The following is a 15,010-nucleotide window of genomic DNA, read 5'->3' on the forward strand; positions in this document are numbered from 1 at the left end:
AAAGGGAAGGTGTCTGAATACTTGTATGTTTAACCAAATACAGAAGTAAAGTAATGTGAAAATAAGCACTGCTAATAACTGATGTGTTCTCTTTCCTCCATAGCTATTTGTCCATTATGGGAACAAAGCAGCCAATGATGTATGGGGTCACAACGTACCGGGTGCAGAGCAGATCCTGCCAGACTCCTCTGTGGATCAGAGGGGGGACTTCATCAGGGCCAAGTACACCAAGGGCCGATACAGATTCACCCATCCTCTAGCCTCCAGCCAGAGACTGCTCAACCAGGTCAGCCAACGCCCCAGCCCTAACCCCAGGCCTCAGCCCCAACCCCAGTCTCAGCCCTAACCCCAACCCCAGCCTCAACCCCAACCCCAGTCTCAGCCCTAACCACAGCCCCAACCCCAACCCCAGTCCCAACCCCAGGTCTCAGCCCCTGCCCCAGGTCTCAGCCCCTGCCCCAGTCTCAGCCCCAACCCCAGTCTCAGCCCCAACACCAGTCTCAGCCCCAACCCCAGTCTCAGCCCTAACCCCAGTCTCAGCCCTAACCCCAGTCTCAGCCCCAACCCCAGTCCCAACCCCAGGTCTCAGCCCCAGCCTCAACCCCAGCCCCAACCCCAGTCTCAGCCCCAACCCCAGTCTCAGCCCCAACCCCAGTCTCAGCCCCAACCCCAGTCTCAGCCCTAACCCCAGTCTCAGCCCCAACCCCAGTCCCAACCCCAGTCTCAGCCCCAACCCCAGTCCCAACCCCAGGTCTCAGCCCCTGCCCCAACCCCAGGTCTCAGCCCCTGCCCCAACCCCAGGTCTCAGCCCCTGCCCCAGCCTCAACCCCAGCCCCAACCCCAGTCTCAGCCCTAACCCCAGTCCCAACCCCAGTCTCAGCCCCAACCCCAGTCCCAACCCCAGGTCTCAGCCCCTGCCCCAACCCCAGGTCTCAGCCCCTGCCCCAGCCTCAACCCCAGCCCCAACCCCAGTCTCAGCCCCAACCCCAGTCTCACCCCAACCCCAGTCTCAGCCCCAACCCCAGTCCCAGCCTCAACCCCAGCCTCAGCCCCAACCCCAGTCCCAGCCCCAGGTCTCAGCCCCTGCCCCAACCCCAGGTCTCAGCCCCTGCCCCAGCCTCAACCCCAGCCCCAACCCCAGTCTCAGCCCCAACCCCAGTCTCAGCCCCAACCCCAGTCTCACCCCAACCCCAGTCTCAGCCCCAACCCCAGTCCCAGCCTCAACCCCAGTCCCAGCCCCAGTCCCAGTCCCAGTCCCAGCCTCAGCCCCAACTCCAGCCCCTTTCTCAGACTACAGTGCTGCTCTCAACCAGCAGAGGACAGTGTAGTTCATCTGTTTTTTGTTCAGATCCCTTCCAAAATTGTGTTATTACATGTATGCATCCTATTCTGATTCCTATCAATCCTCAAAGATAGGAAAATACACCTAAACATCCCAGGGTCTGTACAGGACAGACTGTGCTGAATGACATGTGTTATTGGTTGTTACGACATCATCCCCCCACCCTGTGTCCTCCAGAGGCTGTGTGAGGTGGTGTGTGGCCCTAATGTCCCAGAGACCATGTCATTGCTGTGCTCGGGGGCCCGGGTCCTGTGCCACTCAGGGGACTCTCAGTGCCCCACGCCCATTTCCCTGGCAGAGCGGGCTGGACAGGCCATGCAGACGGAGCTGCTCAGACACAACGAGTACACAGGTACTAACATCAGGGGTCCTCTAAGATCCACAGATACTGACATCAAAGATCCACAGCGCTGCTGGTGTTTTGTCTTTGCCTAGTCTCAACTTGTCACTTTCATGATATCAGTCAGTACATCAAAATGTCTGTCTTGTTCATCATGCTTTCAAATATCTGTTTGTTTTTCTCTTTTACAGATGCCCCTGCCTATGTTCATCAGGTGCCCAGCAGAGACTCTGCGACCTCTGACCCTCCTTCTGCTGCAGGTACCCTTATACTATGGGCATATCACAATAGCCTAAAAGCCTATTGTTTGATTTAAAAGACGGCTTCTTAATGGGAGTAAAACTGTGTGTGTGTGTGTGTGTGTGTGTGTGTGTGTGTGTGTGTGTGTGTGTGTGTGTGTGTGTGTGTGTGTGTGTGTGTGTGTGTGCGTGCGTGTGCGTGTGCGCAGGAGAGGAGGAGCTCCATGGGAAGTTGGAGGAGGACCGCTTCTTGTTCTCCCAGGAGAATGACTCTGCAGCCTGTGATGTTCTGGACCTGAGGGAGGTCGTCTCCATTTTCCACAGCTCCAACGGGTACTGCAACCTTATGACGTTAACATTGTGGGAGACATTTCATATCCATTTTTAAGATATTATACGTTTTAATACGGTTTATAAGATATAAGGGTGATTGTTGATTTCCTCATCCCCCACAGATCGACTCATGAGTTTGAAATGGTGACTCTGACGGACCAGTTGGTGTGCTATGCTGACACCGAAGAGGATCTACTGAATCACCTGCTTCATATTCTCAGGGTAATACAATAACAGCTGTGTTTATCAATCTGGGAGTATTAAGGACTGTAGGTAGTGTTCCATACGCTGGATGATAATAGAGGCCTTTGTGTCAACTTTCCTGAGCAGAGAGTAGGCCTACAGATAACACAGACAGATATAGTAATGTGGGTTAAAACTAATCATATGTTCTCCCCCTACCAGGTGGTGTTGCCCGGGCCCATAGATGAGGAGGAGCTGGACGGGGTGTTTGCTGTGTCCCGGGTGTCTCTGAGGGAGGGAGGAGGCCTGCAGCACACTGAGGTCTGGGCAGTGCTCCGTGGAGGTCAGGTCCTCGTCTATCCTACTGACCAGCAGCGCCACAGAGAGAGGCTAACACTCAACCCTGAGACTCAATACAGTGAGTCACACCTTCCCTCACCTCATTGTCTGCATGTTTAAACAACATGATTTTTCTCTACATGCCTTGTGTAGAGGAGCAGAAGTATCATGATAAGGTAATATGACGGTGTTCTTTTCTGCCCACAGAGATAGATTCCTCTGAGAACACCATAGAGCTGGTCACTGGCGAGAGGTCAGCACTACAGGAACACTTTGTTATAACAAGTTGCATTCCATCGTACTTGATGTCATCGCAATGGTTACCAAACGTATTTCAGCATCTGTCATTCAAAGGATGGTGTCCAATGCATCTATCTCTTCTTCCTGCTAGAACCATGTCCATGCAGTTTGAACGAGACCACAGCTGTCAGTCCTGGCACAGCCTACTGAAACGGGCAGTGACCACAAAGAGGAAGCAGCGCCCATCACTGTACCAGCTGCCACCCAACGCCATTGGCAATGTGCCCCCTGCCATTGAGAGGTGTATCTCACACATCACACAATATGGTGAGTGTCAGCTACAAGCCATTTGAGACTGGAACAAGTATTGTAGTGATCTGGATAACCAGTGTCCGGCAGGAACATGAATTCTCACAACTGGTTAATCTGCTCTGCTCCTCTTCCGTCTCCCTCCCAGGCCTGAAGGTGGATGGGCTGTACCGGCGCTGTGGCTTGGCCACTAAGGTCAGCAGTCTGGTGGAAGCCCTCAGCAGATCACCTAAAACTGCCCCTCTGGAGAAAGATGAACAGGGTCTCCTTGACGCTGCAGGGGCCCTGAAGCAGTATGTCCGCCAGCACGTGGTGCTCATCCCTCAGACACAAAGGGAACTGTGGGTCAAGGCTGCAGGTACTGTCCTTTGCATCTTAAACAACCCCAGGAAGAATGTATTTCCTTGATTCCTCGCGTCCTCTCTTCTCGCCCTCTTCTCAAAACCCATTGGATGAGGTCGGAGTTCCCTCCCCTCTGACGTTCCAATTCATATTTTATATGTTGTATAATATTTATTTTCTTAATTTTTTTATTTTTATTTTTTTTACCAGTTACAAACTTACATACAGTTGAAGTTGGAAGTTTACATACACCTTAGCCAAATACATTTAAACTCAGTCTTTCACAATTCCTGACATTTAATCCTCGTAAAAATTCCCTGTTTTTGGTCAGTTATGATCACCACTTTATTTTAAGAATGTGAAATGTCAGAATAATAGTAGAGAGAATTATTTATTTCAGCTTTTATTTCTTTCATCACATTCCCAGTGGGTCAGAAGTGTACATACTCAATTAGTATTTGGTAGCATTGCCTTTAAATTGTTTAGCTTGAGTCAAACATTTTACATTTACATTTAACATTTAAGTCATTTAGCAGACGCTCTTATCCAGAGCGACTTACAAATTGGTGCATTCACCTTATGGCATCCGGTGGAACAGCCACTTTACAATAGTGCATCAGATCTTTTAAGGGGGGGGGGGGGGGGGGGGGGCAGAAGGATTGCTTTATCCTAGGTATTCCTTGAAGAGGTGGGGTTTCAGGTGTCTCCGGAAGGTGGTGATTGACTCCGCTGTCCTGGCGTCGTGAGGGAGTTTGTTCCACCATTGGGGGGCCAGAGCAGCGAACAGTTTTGACTGGGCTGAGCGGGAACTGTACTTCCTCAGTGGTAGGGAGGCGAGCAGGCCAGAGGTGGATGAACGCAGTGCCCTTGTTTGGGTGTAGGGCCTGATCAGAGCCTGAAGCCTGATCAGAGCCTGAAGGTAATAATATCACTGTGATAGCCTTCCACAGGCTTCCCACAATAAGTTGGGTGAATTGTGGCCCATTCCTCCTGACAGAGCTGGTGTAACTGAGTCGGGTTTGTAGGCCTACTTGCTCGCACACGCTTTTTCAGTTCTGCCCACAAATGTTCTATAGGATTGAGGTTAGGGCTTTGTGATTGCCACTCCATTACCTTGACTTTGTTGTCCTTAAGCCATTTTGCCACAACTTTGTAAGTATGCTTGGGGTCATTGTCCATTTGGAAGACCAATTTGCGACCAAGCTTTAACTTCCTGACTGATGTCTTTTTATTTTATTTATTTATTTCACCTTTATTTAACCAGGTAGGCTAGTTGAGAACAAGTTCTCATTTGCAACTGCGACCTGGCCAAGATAAAGCATAGCAGTGTGAACAGACAACAACACATAGTTACACATGGAGTAAACAATAAACAAGTCAATAACATGGTAGGAAAAAGAGAATCTATATACAATGTGTGCAAAAGGCATGAGGTAGGCAATAAATCGAATAATTACAATTTAGCAGATTAACACTGGAGTGATAAATCATCAGATGATCATGTGCAAGAAGAGATACTGGTGTGCAAAGGAGCAGAAAAGTAAATAAATAAAAGCAGTATGGGGGTGAGGTAGGTAAATTGGGTGGGTAGTTTACAGATGGACTATGTACAGCTGCAGCGATCGGTTAGCTGCTCGGATAGCAGATTTTTAAAGTTGTTGAGGGAGATAAAAGTCTCCAACTTCAGAGATTTTTGCAATTCGTTCCAGTCGCAGGCAGCAGAGAACTGGAAGGAAATGAGGTTTTGGCTTTAGGGATGATCAGTGAGATACACCTGCTGGAGCGCGTGCTACGGGTGGGTGTAGCCATCGTGACCAGTGAACTGAGATAAGGCGGCACTTTACCTAGCGTAGCCTTGTAGATGACCTGGAGCCAGTGGGTCTGACGACGAACATGTAGCGAGGGCCAGCCGACTAGGGCATACAGGTCGCAGTGGTGGGTCGTATAAGGTGCTTTAGTAACAAAACGGATGGCACTGTGATAAACTGCATCCAGTTTGCTAAGTAGAGTGTTGGAAGCTATTTTGTAGATGACATCGCCGAAGTCGAGGATCGGTAGGATAGTCAGTTTTACTAGGGTAAGTTTGGCGGCGTGAGTGAAGGAGGCTTTGTTCCGGAATAGAAAGCCGACTCTAGATTTGATTTTGGATTGGAGATGTTTGATATGAGTCTGGAAGGAGAGTTTGCAGTCTAGCCAGACACCTAGGTACTTATAGATGTCCACATATTCTAGGTCGGAACCGTCCAGGGTGGTGATGCTAGTCGGGCGTGCGGGTGCAGGCAGCGAACGGTTGAAAAGCATGCATTTGGTTTTACTAGCATTTAAGAGCAGTTGGAGGCCACGGAAGGAGTGTTGTATGGCATTGAAGCTCATTTGGAGGTTAGATAGCACAGTGTCCAGGGAAGGGCCGGAAGTATACAGAATGGTGTCGTCTGCGTAGAGGTGGATCAGGGAATCGCCCGCAGCAAGAGCAACATCATTGATGTATACAGAGAAAAGAGTCGGCCCGAGAATTGAACCCTGTGGTACCCCCATAGAGACTGCCAGAGGACCGGACAACATGCCCTCCGATTTGACACACTGAACTCTGTCTGCAAAGTAGTTGGTGAACCAGGCAAGGCAGTCATTAGAAAAACCGAGGCTATTGAGTCTGCCGATAAGAATATGGTGATTGACAGAGTCGAAAGCCTTGGCCAGGTCGATGAAGACGGCTGCACAGTAATGTCTTTTATCGATGGCGGTTATGATATCGTTTAGTACCTTGAGCGTGGCTGAGGTGCACCCGTGACCGGCTCGGAAACCGGATTGCACAGCGGAGAAGGTACGGTGGGATTCGAGATGGTCAGTGATCTGTTTGTTGACTTGGCTTTCGAAGACCTTAGCTAGGCAGGGCAGGATGGATATAGGTCTGTAACAGTTTGGGTCCAGGGTGTCTCCCCCTTTGAAGAGGGGAATGACAGCGGCAGCTTTCCAATCCTTGGGGATCTCAGATGATACGAAGGAGAGGTTGAACAGGCTGGTAATAGGGGGTGCGACAATGGCGGCGGACAGTTTCAGAAATAGGGGGTCCAGATTGTCAAGCCCAGCTGATTTGTATGGGTCCAGGTTTTCCAGCTCTTTCAGAACATCTGCTATCTGGAAATGGGTAAAGGAGAAGCTGGGGACGCTTGGGCGAGTAGCAGCAGGCCGGGCGGGGCTGCTGGCCAAGGTTGGAGTCGCCAGGTGGAAGGCATGGCCAGCCATTGAGAAATGTTTGTTGAAGTTTTCGATTATCGCGGACTTATCAGTGGTGACCGTGTTATCTAGCCTCAGTGCAGTGGGCAGCTGGGAGGAGGTGCTCTTGTTTTCCATGGACTTTACAGTATCCCAGAACTTTTTGGAGTTAGAGCTGCAGGATGCAAATTTCTGCTTGAAAAAGCTGGCCTTTGCTTTCCTGACTGACTGCGTGTATTGGTTCCTGACTTCCCTGAACAGTTGCATATCATGGGGGCTCTTCGATGCTATCGCAGTTCGCCACAGGATGTTTTTGTGCTGGTCGAGGGGAGTCAGGTCTGGAGTGAACCAAGGGCTATATCTGTTCTTGGTTCTGCATTTTTTGAACGGAGCATGCTTGTCTAATATGGTGAGGAAGTAACTTTTAAAGAATGACCAGGCATCCTCAACTGACGGGATGAGGTCAATATCCTTCCAGGGTACCCGGGCCAGGTCGATTAGAAAGGCCTGCTCGCAGAAGTGTTTCAGGGAGCGTTTGACAGTGATGAGGGGTGGTCGTTTGACCGTGGACCCGTGGCGGATACAGGCAATGAGGCAGTGATCGCTGAGATCTTGATTGAAGACAGCAGAGGTGTATTTGGAGGGCAAGTTGGTCAGGATAATGTCTATTAGGGTGCCCATGTTTACGGATTTGGGGTTGTACCTGGTGGGTTCCTTGATGATTTGTGTGAGATTGAGGGCATCAAGCTTAGATTGTAGGACTGCCGGGGTGTTAAGCATATCCCAGTTTAGGTCACCTAACAGAACAAACTCTGAAGCTAGATGGGGAGCGATCAATTCACAGATGGTGTCCAGGGCACAGCTGGGAGCTGAGGGGGGTCGGTAGCAGGCGGCAACAGTGAGAGACTTATTTCTGGAGAGATTAATTTTTAAAATTAGAAGTTCAAACTGTTTGGGCATAGACTTGGAAAGTATGACAGAACTTTGCAGGCTATCTCTGCAGTAGATTGCAACTCCTCCCCCTTTGGCAGTTCTATCTTGACGGAAAGTGTTATAGTTGGGTATGGAAATCTCAGAGTTTTTGGTGGCCTTCCTAAGCCAGGATTCAGACACGGCAAGGACATCAGGGTTGGCAGAGTGTGCTAAAGCGGTGAGTAAGGCAAACTTAGGCAGGAGGCTTCTGATGTTGACATGCATGAGGCCAAGGCTTTTTCGATCACAGAAGTCAACAAATGAGGGTGACTGGGGACATGCAGGGCCTGGGTTTACCTCCACATCACCCGAGGAACAGAGGAGCAGTAGGATGAGGGTGCGGCTAAAGGCTATCAAAACTGGTCGCCTAGAGCGTTGGGGACAAGGAATAAAAGGAGCAGATTTATGGGCGTGGTAGAATAGATTCTGGGCATAATGTGCAGACCAGGGTATGGTGGGGCACGGGTACAGCGGAGGCAAGCCCAGGCACTGGGTGATGATAAGAGAGGTTGTATCTCTGGACATGCTGGTCTCAATGGGTGAGGTCACCGCATGTGTGGGGGGTGGGACAAAGGAGGTATCAGAGGTACGGAGAGTGGAACTACGGGGTCCATTGCAAACCAAAACAATGATAACTAGCCTGAACAACAGTATGCAAGGCATATTGATATTTGAGAGAGACATACAATAAGGCATAAAGTGATTGCAGGTCATGATTGGGAGAGCTAGCTAAAACAGCAGGTCAGATAACAGCAGCTAGTCGGCTAACACAGCAACAGAAGGTAAAAATGGCGACGACTGGGCAGAGAGGGTCGGATTAACTACACACAGATCCTGAGTTAAGGCACAGAGCCGACAGATAAAACACAAATAAACAGAATGGAGTACCGTGAATTAATGGACAGTCAAGCAGGCATAAGCTATGTAGCCAAGTGATCATAGTGTCCAGGGGCCAGCCGTAGATGAAGTAGTGAGGCCTCCACTAAGCTAGCCCGCGGCGTTTAAAGTTAGTAGCCCGGGGGGGTGGTCTGCTCAGACGGAGTGGGTCTGCTCAGACGGAGGCCGGTTGAGGGCACAGCGGATGGGGTATTTGTCTGCAGACCAGACGTGGTCGTGTCGACAGAGAATCCAAGCCGGATGGCGGTGGCGAAAGAGAGGTTGTGAGTTGTAGAATTGTGTTTGCTAACTGGTGCTAGCTTCGTGATTCAGACAGCTAGTCATGGGTAGCAAGCTAGCAGAAGCCGGAGGTCTGTTTTTAGCCACGCCGTGCAATTCCGTCGGTAGATTAGTGGGGTTCCGTGTGGTAGAGGGGACCAATCCAGTTGTCAAAATAGTTATAGTGACCTAAGAAGATTGTTCGATAGACCTGTTCAGATAGCAGCCGATATGCTCAAGACAGCTAACGATTAGCGGGCCGCAGTTAGTATATGGACGTTCAGGTTACGTCGCGATGGAGGGGCCGGTTGAAATACTCCCTCGGGCAGATAACGTCGGTATCCCAGTCGTGAAGGCCCGGTGGGGCTCCGCATCGGCAGTAAAACGGGTCCGGATAGGTGATTGTAGCCCAGGAGTGGCTGATGGCACTCTTCAGCTGGCTAGCTCCGGGATAATTGGTGTTTGCTCCGGAATTGGTGTTAGCCGATAGTCACTCGGATAGCAGCTAGTTAGCTGCAAGATCCAGGTGTAAATGTCCAGAGCTTGAGGTAAAAATCCGGGGATATGGAGAGAAAAATAGGTCTGGTATGCTCTGGTCTGAGTCGCGTTGTACAAAACTGGCAATAGTTTTCCGAGCTAAAGGATAGCTGATGAGCGCTAGCTGTGGTTAGCTGAACTATTAACGTTAGCTACTAACGTTAGCTTGTGAGCTGGCTAACTTCTGGTTAGCTTGTTAGCTTCTGTTGTAGATTTCGGATACGAGGTGAATAATACTTTTGAGGAAGAAAAAAAAACAGATCCGCACCACATTTGGTGAGGTGGGTTGCAGGAGAGTGTTTTGAAGTTGAGTTTTTAAGAAGAAAATAATATATATATAAAAAAGATATGCGAAGAAAAATATATATACACGGGACAAGACGAGGACAATGGACATCTGACTGCTACGCCATCTTGGATTGAGATGTTGCTTCAATTTATCCACCTAATTTTCCTCCCTCATGATGCCATCTATTTTGTGAAGTGCACCAGTCCCTCCTGCAGCAAAGCACCCCCACACATGATGCTGCCACCCCCGTCCTTCACGGTTGGGATGGTGTTCTTCGGCTTGCAAGCCTACCGCTTTTTCCTCCAAGCATAACAATGGTCATTATGGCCAAACAGCTCTATTTTTGTTCAATCAGACCAGAGAACATTTCTCCAAAAAGTACAATCTTTGTCCCCATGTGCAGTTGCAAACCGTAGTCTGTCTTTTTTTATGGCGGTTTTGGAGTAGTGGCTTCGTTCTTGCTGAGCGGCCTTTCAGGATATGTCGATATAGGACTCGTTTTACTGTGGATATAGATACTTTTGTACCTGTTTCCTCCAGCGTCTTCACATGGTCCTTTTCTGTTGTTCTGGGATTGATTTGCACTTTTCGCACCAAAGTACGTTCATCTCTAGGAGGCAGAACGCGTCTCCTTCCTGAGCGGAATGACGGCTGCGTAGTCCCATGTTGTTTAAACTTGCGTACTATTGTTTGTACAGGTGAACGTGGAAATTACTCCCAAGGATGCACCAGACTTGTGGAGGTCTACAATTTTTTTCTAAAGTCTTGGCTGATTTATTTTGATTTTCTATGATGTCAAGCAAAGAAGGACTGAGTTTGAAGGTAGGCCTTGAAATACATCCACAGGTACACCTCCAATTGACTCAAATTATGTCAATTAGCCTATCAGAAGCTTCTAAAGCCATGACATCATTTTCTGGAATTTTCCAAGCTGTTTAAAGGCAGTCAACTTAGTGTATGTAAACTTCTGACCCACTGGAATTGTGATTAAGTGAAATAATCTGTCTGTAAACAATTGTTGGAAAAGTTACTTGTGTCATGCACAAAGTTGATGTCCTAACCGACTTGCCAAAACTATAGTGTGTTAACAAGAAATTTGTGGAGTGATTGAAAAACAAGTTTTAATGACTCCAACCTAAGTGTATGTAAACTTCCAACTTCATCTGTACATCTGAACAACAACTTACAGACGTACACAAACAATGACTACATCTCACCTGCCCAGACCCACATGTTCAGACCCCCATCCCTAGTGCCTTCATTATTGTTTGCCACCAGTGGAGGAAAGGGAGGACCATCCTCCTCCAGTGAATTTCATAATAATAAAAATAGTGAAACGTTTAAAAAGTTATCCTTTTTAGATACAACAGCCTCAACAGAACTCTGTAGGGTAGCAACATGGTGTATCCGGAGAACAGCTAGCGTCCGTTCTCTTCTGGGTACATTAACTTCAATACAAAACCTAGGAACTCATGGTTCTTACCCTCTTTCATAGACTTACACAGTAATTATGATCACTTACGGAGGTCATCCTCCAACCTATCAGAGCTCTTGTAGCATGAACTGACATGTTGTCAATCCAATCAAAGGATCAGAGAAGGAATCTAGTATTGAAAGCATAAGCTGCAGCTAGCTAACACTGCAGTGCATATCATGTGGTGCGTAGTTGACTCAAAGAGAGAGAAAGACAATAGTTTTTGACAAATTAATTTCTTGAGGGAGCGAGAGTGAGAGAGCAAGAAAGAGAGATCTAGTTATATTTCATATAGCACTTGCACTTTCTTAGCTAGCAAATACAGCTAGCTAGTTTAGCCTACTTAGCTAACAGGGTATGATTATCCACGACACTGGAACTCTTCCATGTCAAGGTAAGCTTTTAGTTTGACTAATTTAATGCCACCGGGGCCTTCCGGTGTAACTGCTAAACTTACTGACTGTACACTTTACTGCATGACTGTAGCAGGTTTACTAACTTGTTAGTTCTAGTAGATATTTTTTATTTAACCTTTATTTAACCAGGTAGGCTAGTTGAGAACAAGTTCTCATTTACAATTGCGACCTGGCCAAGATAAAGCATAGCAATTCAACACATACAACAACACAGAGTTACACATGGAATAAACAATACATAGAGTCAATAATACAGTAGGAAAAAAAGTCTATATACAATGTGAGCAAATGAGGTGAGATAAGGGAGGTAAAGGGAAAGAAAGGCCATGGTGGCGCGCTAAATACAATATAGCAAGTAAAACACTGGAATGGTAGATTTGCAGTGGAAGAATGTGCAAAGTAGAAATAGAAATAATGGGGTGCAAAGGAGCAAAACAAACAAATACAGTAGGGGAAGAGGTAGTTGTTTGGGCTAAATTATAGATAGGCTATGTACAGGTGCAGTAATCTGTGAGCTGCTCTGACAGCTGGTGCTTAAAGCTAGTGAGGGAGATAAGTGTTTCCAGCTTCAGAGATTTTTGCAGTTAGTTCCAGTCATTGGCAGCAGAGAACTGGAAGGAAAGACGACCAAAGGAGGAATTGCTTTGGGGATGACCAGTGAGATATACCTGCTGGAGCGCGTGCTACGAGTGGGTGCTGCTATGGTGAGCAGTGAGCTGAGACAAGGCGGGGCTTTACTTAGCAGAGACTTGTAGATATCCTGTAGCCAGAGGGTTTGGCAACGAGTATGAAGCGAGGGCCATATACTTTGACATATGTTGACTATGACATTACTTTAGCTAATATGGTGACAATGATCTAGGGATTAGTGGTTATGATATGAAGGTTTGGCTTGAAAAGTTTTTTTTTGCCTGGTCACAGACAGCTGATGTGTTGTGCATTGAAGTCCACAAATGAATGGAAAAGGTGAGAGGAGAGCGTGTAGATCCAAGGAGAATAGAACAAACTATGAGTGTAAACTGTGGTCAAGGCATCTATTCATTCCACCGATTCTGTTGAAAAACGTTTTTCATAAACGGAAGCAAACAGAACAAAGCGGGGATAAACATACCTAAATTTGTCCAATAGAAAAACTCGCTTGCAACTGTTGAACTAATGATTACACCCTAGATCAGCTAGATGCAGGCAAGAGTGTGCAAGGCGGTATTGAATGTGTCACTGTCTCCACGTGTCATTGTCTGTCAACTCAAAATTTCTCTCGACCTGTGTGCACTTACATTGTAAACTTTCATTCACAGGCTAGGTTGTAGCAACATCATGATGTGTATAAGGAAAATTAGAGAATCATGCCTAAAACTATCGACGTTATATTGAACTGGGTGAATGGAATATGAATGACATTCATCCAATATGCTGTAATAGAAATAAGGCCAAAAATCTTAAATGGCACCGAACACCACTGTTTGCCACATGGCCTTAAATTGTACCAATTAGTTTTTCTCGGTCACCCATACTATTTCAATAATAAATCATTCCATTTTTCCATTGTGTTAATGATGGTGGATGGATGGATTTCCATGTTTTTAGTATACATTTTTTCAAGATGAGTGATGAGAAGAGAATCGTCCAGCCCATTGGGTATCTCACCACACCCCCATATGACATGTCTTGAAATATGCAGACAGACAGATTAAATGTATGTTTACATTGTAATACTTCTGACAGACAACTTTTTAGCTCCGCCCATAATATTTTGACTTTATAGGATTCCCAGAAGGCATGGATTATTGAGTCATTGTTAGTTTTACACTTCAGACATGACTCTGCCATTGTGCTGTAGAATTTTTTAATTTTGTCTCTTCTAAAAATAGAGACCTTCTCATTAAATGGGGTTTGAAAAAACAGCGAGGAGAGAGGGATGCAAGAATGGAAGTCAATGTGAGATTCTTCCCGGTCTCTCCAGTCAGACAAGTAACATTGGATTGTCAACATTGCAGCCGACTTTAAAGGCGAGTCGAGAATGACTGTTTTACAAATCAACTTGCGTCATAAATAATTACTCAATATTATTTGTAGATCAGTCAGTTGGTCACAATTTACCCATGATACATCTCGGCTTTGATGCTCACAAACACGACCAATGGCACAGTTTAGGGTCACTATGGACTGGTGGAGGCTGCTGAGGGGAGGACGGCTCATAATAGTGGGTGGAACGGCGCAAAGTGAATGGCATCAAACGCATTGAAACTGTGTGTTTGATGTATTTGTTACCATTCCACTCATTTCCGCTCCAGCCATTACCACAAGCCCCTGCTCCCATTTAAGGTGCAACCCAACCTCCTGTGCTATGGACATATTTCATATATGAAACTCAGTCAGGCTTTCAACTTACTGTTGAGATATTTAAAAATGTTGTACTGCATTGGAAGTTTCTCTTCTTATGTCAATCACTGACAGCTTTCTAAACCTTGTAGTGATCATGTCCAGATTACATGCCAAGTTGAATTTTTTTTCTGATGTAATGTTTGAGTCACTCATACATATGAACACGCAACATAAGACCTGGCAAAATGTGTCGAATTTCAGGAAATTAGCTTTTAAACTGCACTATTTTCTCTCCGCTAACAAGAGGGGTGTGAACAATTTGGGGTCACGAGGTAGGGGGTTTGTTACTATGTCGATTTTAAATTACAATATCCATCCAGATCTTTGCACCTAAGAAATTTGTGTGACTGGATCTTCTCCAATAGTATTGGAGTAACCTTGATCTAGATGAACAAGTGGTTCAATACAAGCTGTACTTTGAGTAATGTGGTTCTCATTCATTGCCTTTGTCACCATAGCCCACACTGAAGAGACCCTTAGACTGGCTACCTACCGCAGACTCCTGAAGAAGATGCCCCCTGACAACAGAATCACACTCAATGCCCTGTGTGGACACTTCTACATGTAAGAACAACACATGATCAATGATTGTAAGATTTTAACAGGGCAGCAAAATGATCCTGCATGACTAATGCTCATCGTTGCCAACCCCTTTCTAGAGTTCAGCTGTACAGTGTAGAGAACCGTATGACAGCTCAGAACCTGGCGCTGGTGTTTGTCCCAACACTGTTCCAGGAGCTGGCCATGAACACAAACATGGTGCGCCTCACCATGGAACTCATCATCCACCACACACTCATCTTCCTGGTAAGACACTAAACTTAATCTCTTCTGTTGGGTCATGGAACATATGAAGCAGTGGACAGTGTATGAGACTAACCTTTATGCCTAACACCATGTAT

The 15,010-nt window shown here is 46.9% G+C and overlaps 1 protein-coding gene across 2 annotated transcripts in view; it reads left to right on the top strand.

Annotated features, from left to right (window-relative positions):
• Nucleotides 1-15,010, top strand: part of LOC129863502 (arf-GAP with Rho-GAP domain, ANK repeat and PH domain-containing protein 1-like) — a 28,756-nt gene that overhangs the window by 10,285 nt on the left and 3,461 nt on the right. For both annotated transcript variants that reach the window (XM_055935538.1, XM_055935539.1), the window contains exons 13-23: nt 104-286; nt 1,520-1,694; nt 1,874-1,942; nt 2,131-2,254; nt 2,377-2,476; nt 2,660-2,855; nt 2,984-3,029; nt 3,168-3,343; nt 3,474-3,683; nt 14,567-14,672; nt 14,768-14,915. In XM_055935538.1, the coding sequence (XP_055791513.1) occupies nt 104-286; nt 1,520-1,694; nt 1,874-1,942; nt 2,131-2,254; nt 2,377-2,476; nt 2,660-2,855; nt 2,984-3,029; nt 3,168-3,343; nt 3,474-3,683; nt 14,567-14,672; nt 14,768-14,915 (1,533 nt within the window). The remainder of the gene's footprint in view (nt 1-103; nt 287-1,519; nt 1,695-1,873; nt 1,943-2,130; nt 2,255-2,376; nt 2,477-2,659; nt 2,856-2,983; nt 3,030-3,167; nt 3,344-3,473; nt 3,684-14,566; nt 14,673-14,767; nt 14,916-15,010) is intronic.

This window comes from Salvelinus fontinalis, chromosome 10 (assembly GCF_029448725.1).
Source record: "Salvelinus fontinalis isolate EN_2023a chromosome 10, ASM2944872v1, whole genome shotgun sequence".
Taxonomy (NCBI): domain Eukaryota; kingdom Metazoa; phylum Chordata; class Actinopteri; order Salmoniformes; family Salmonidae; genus Salvelinus; species Salvelinus fontinalis.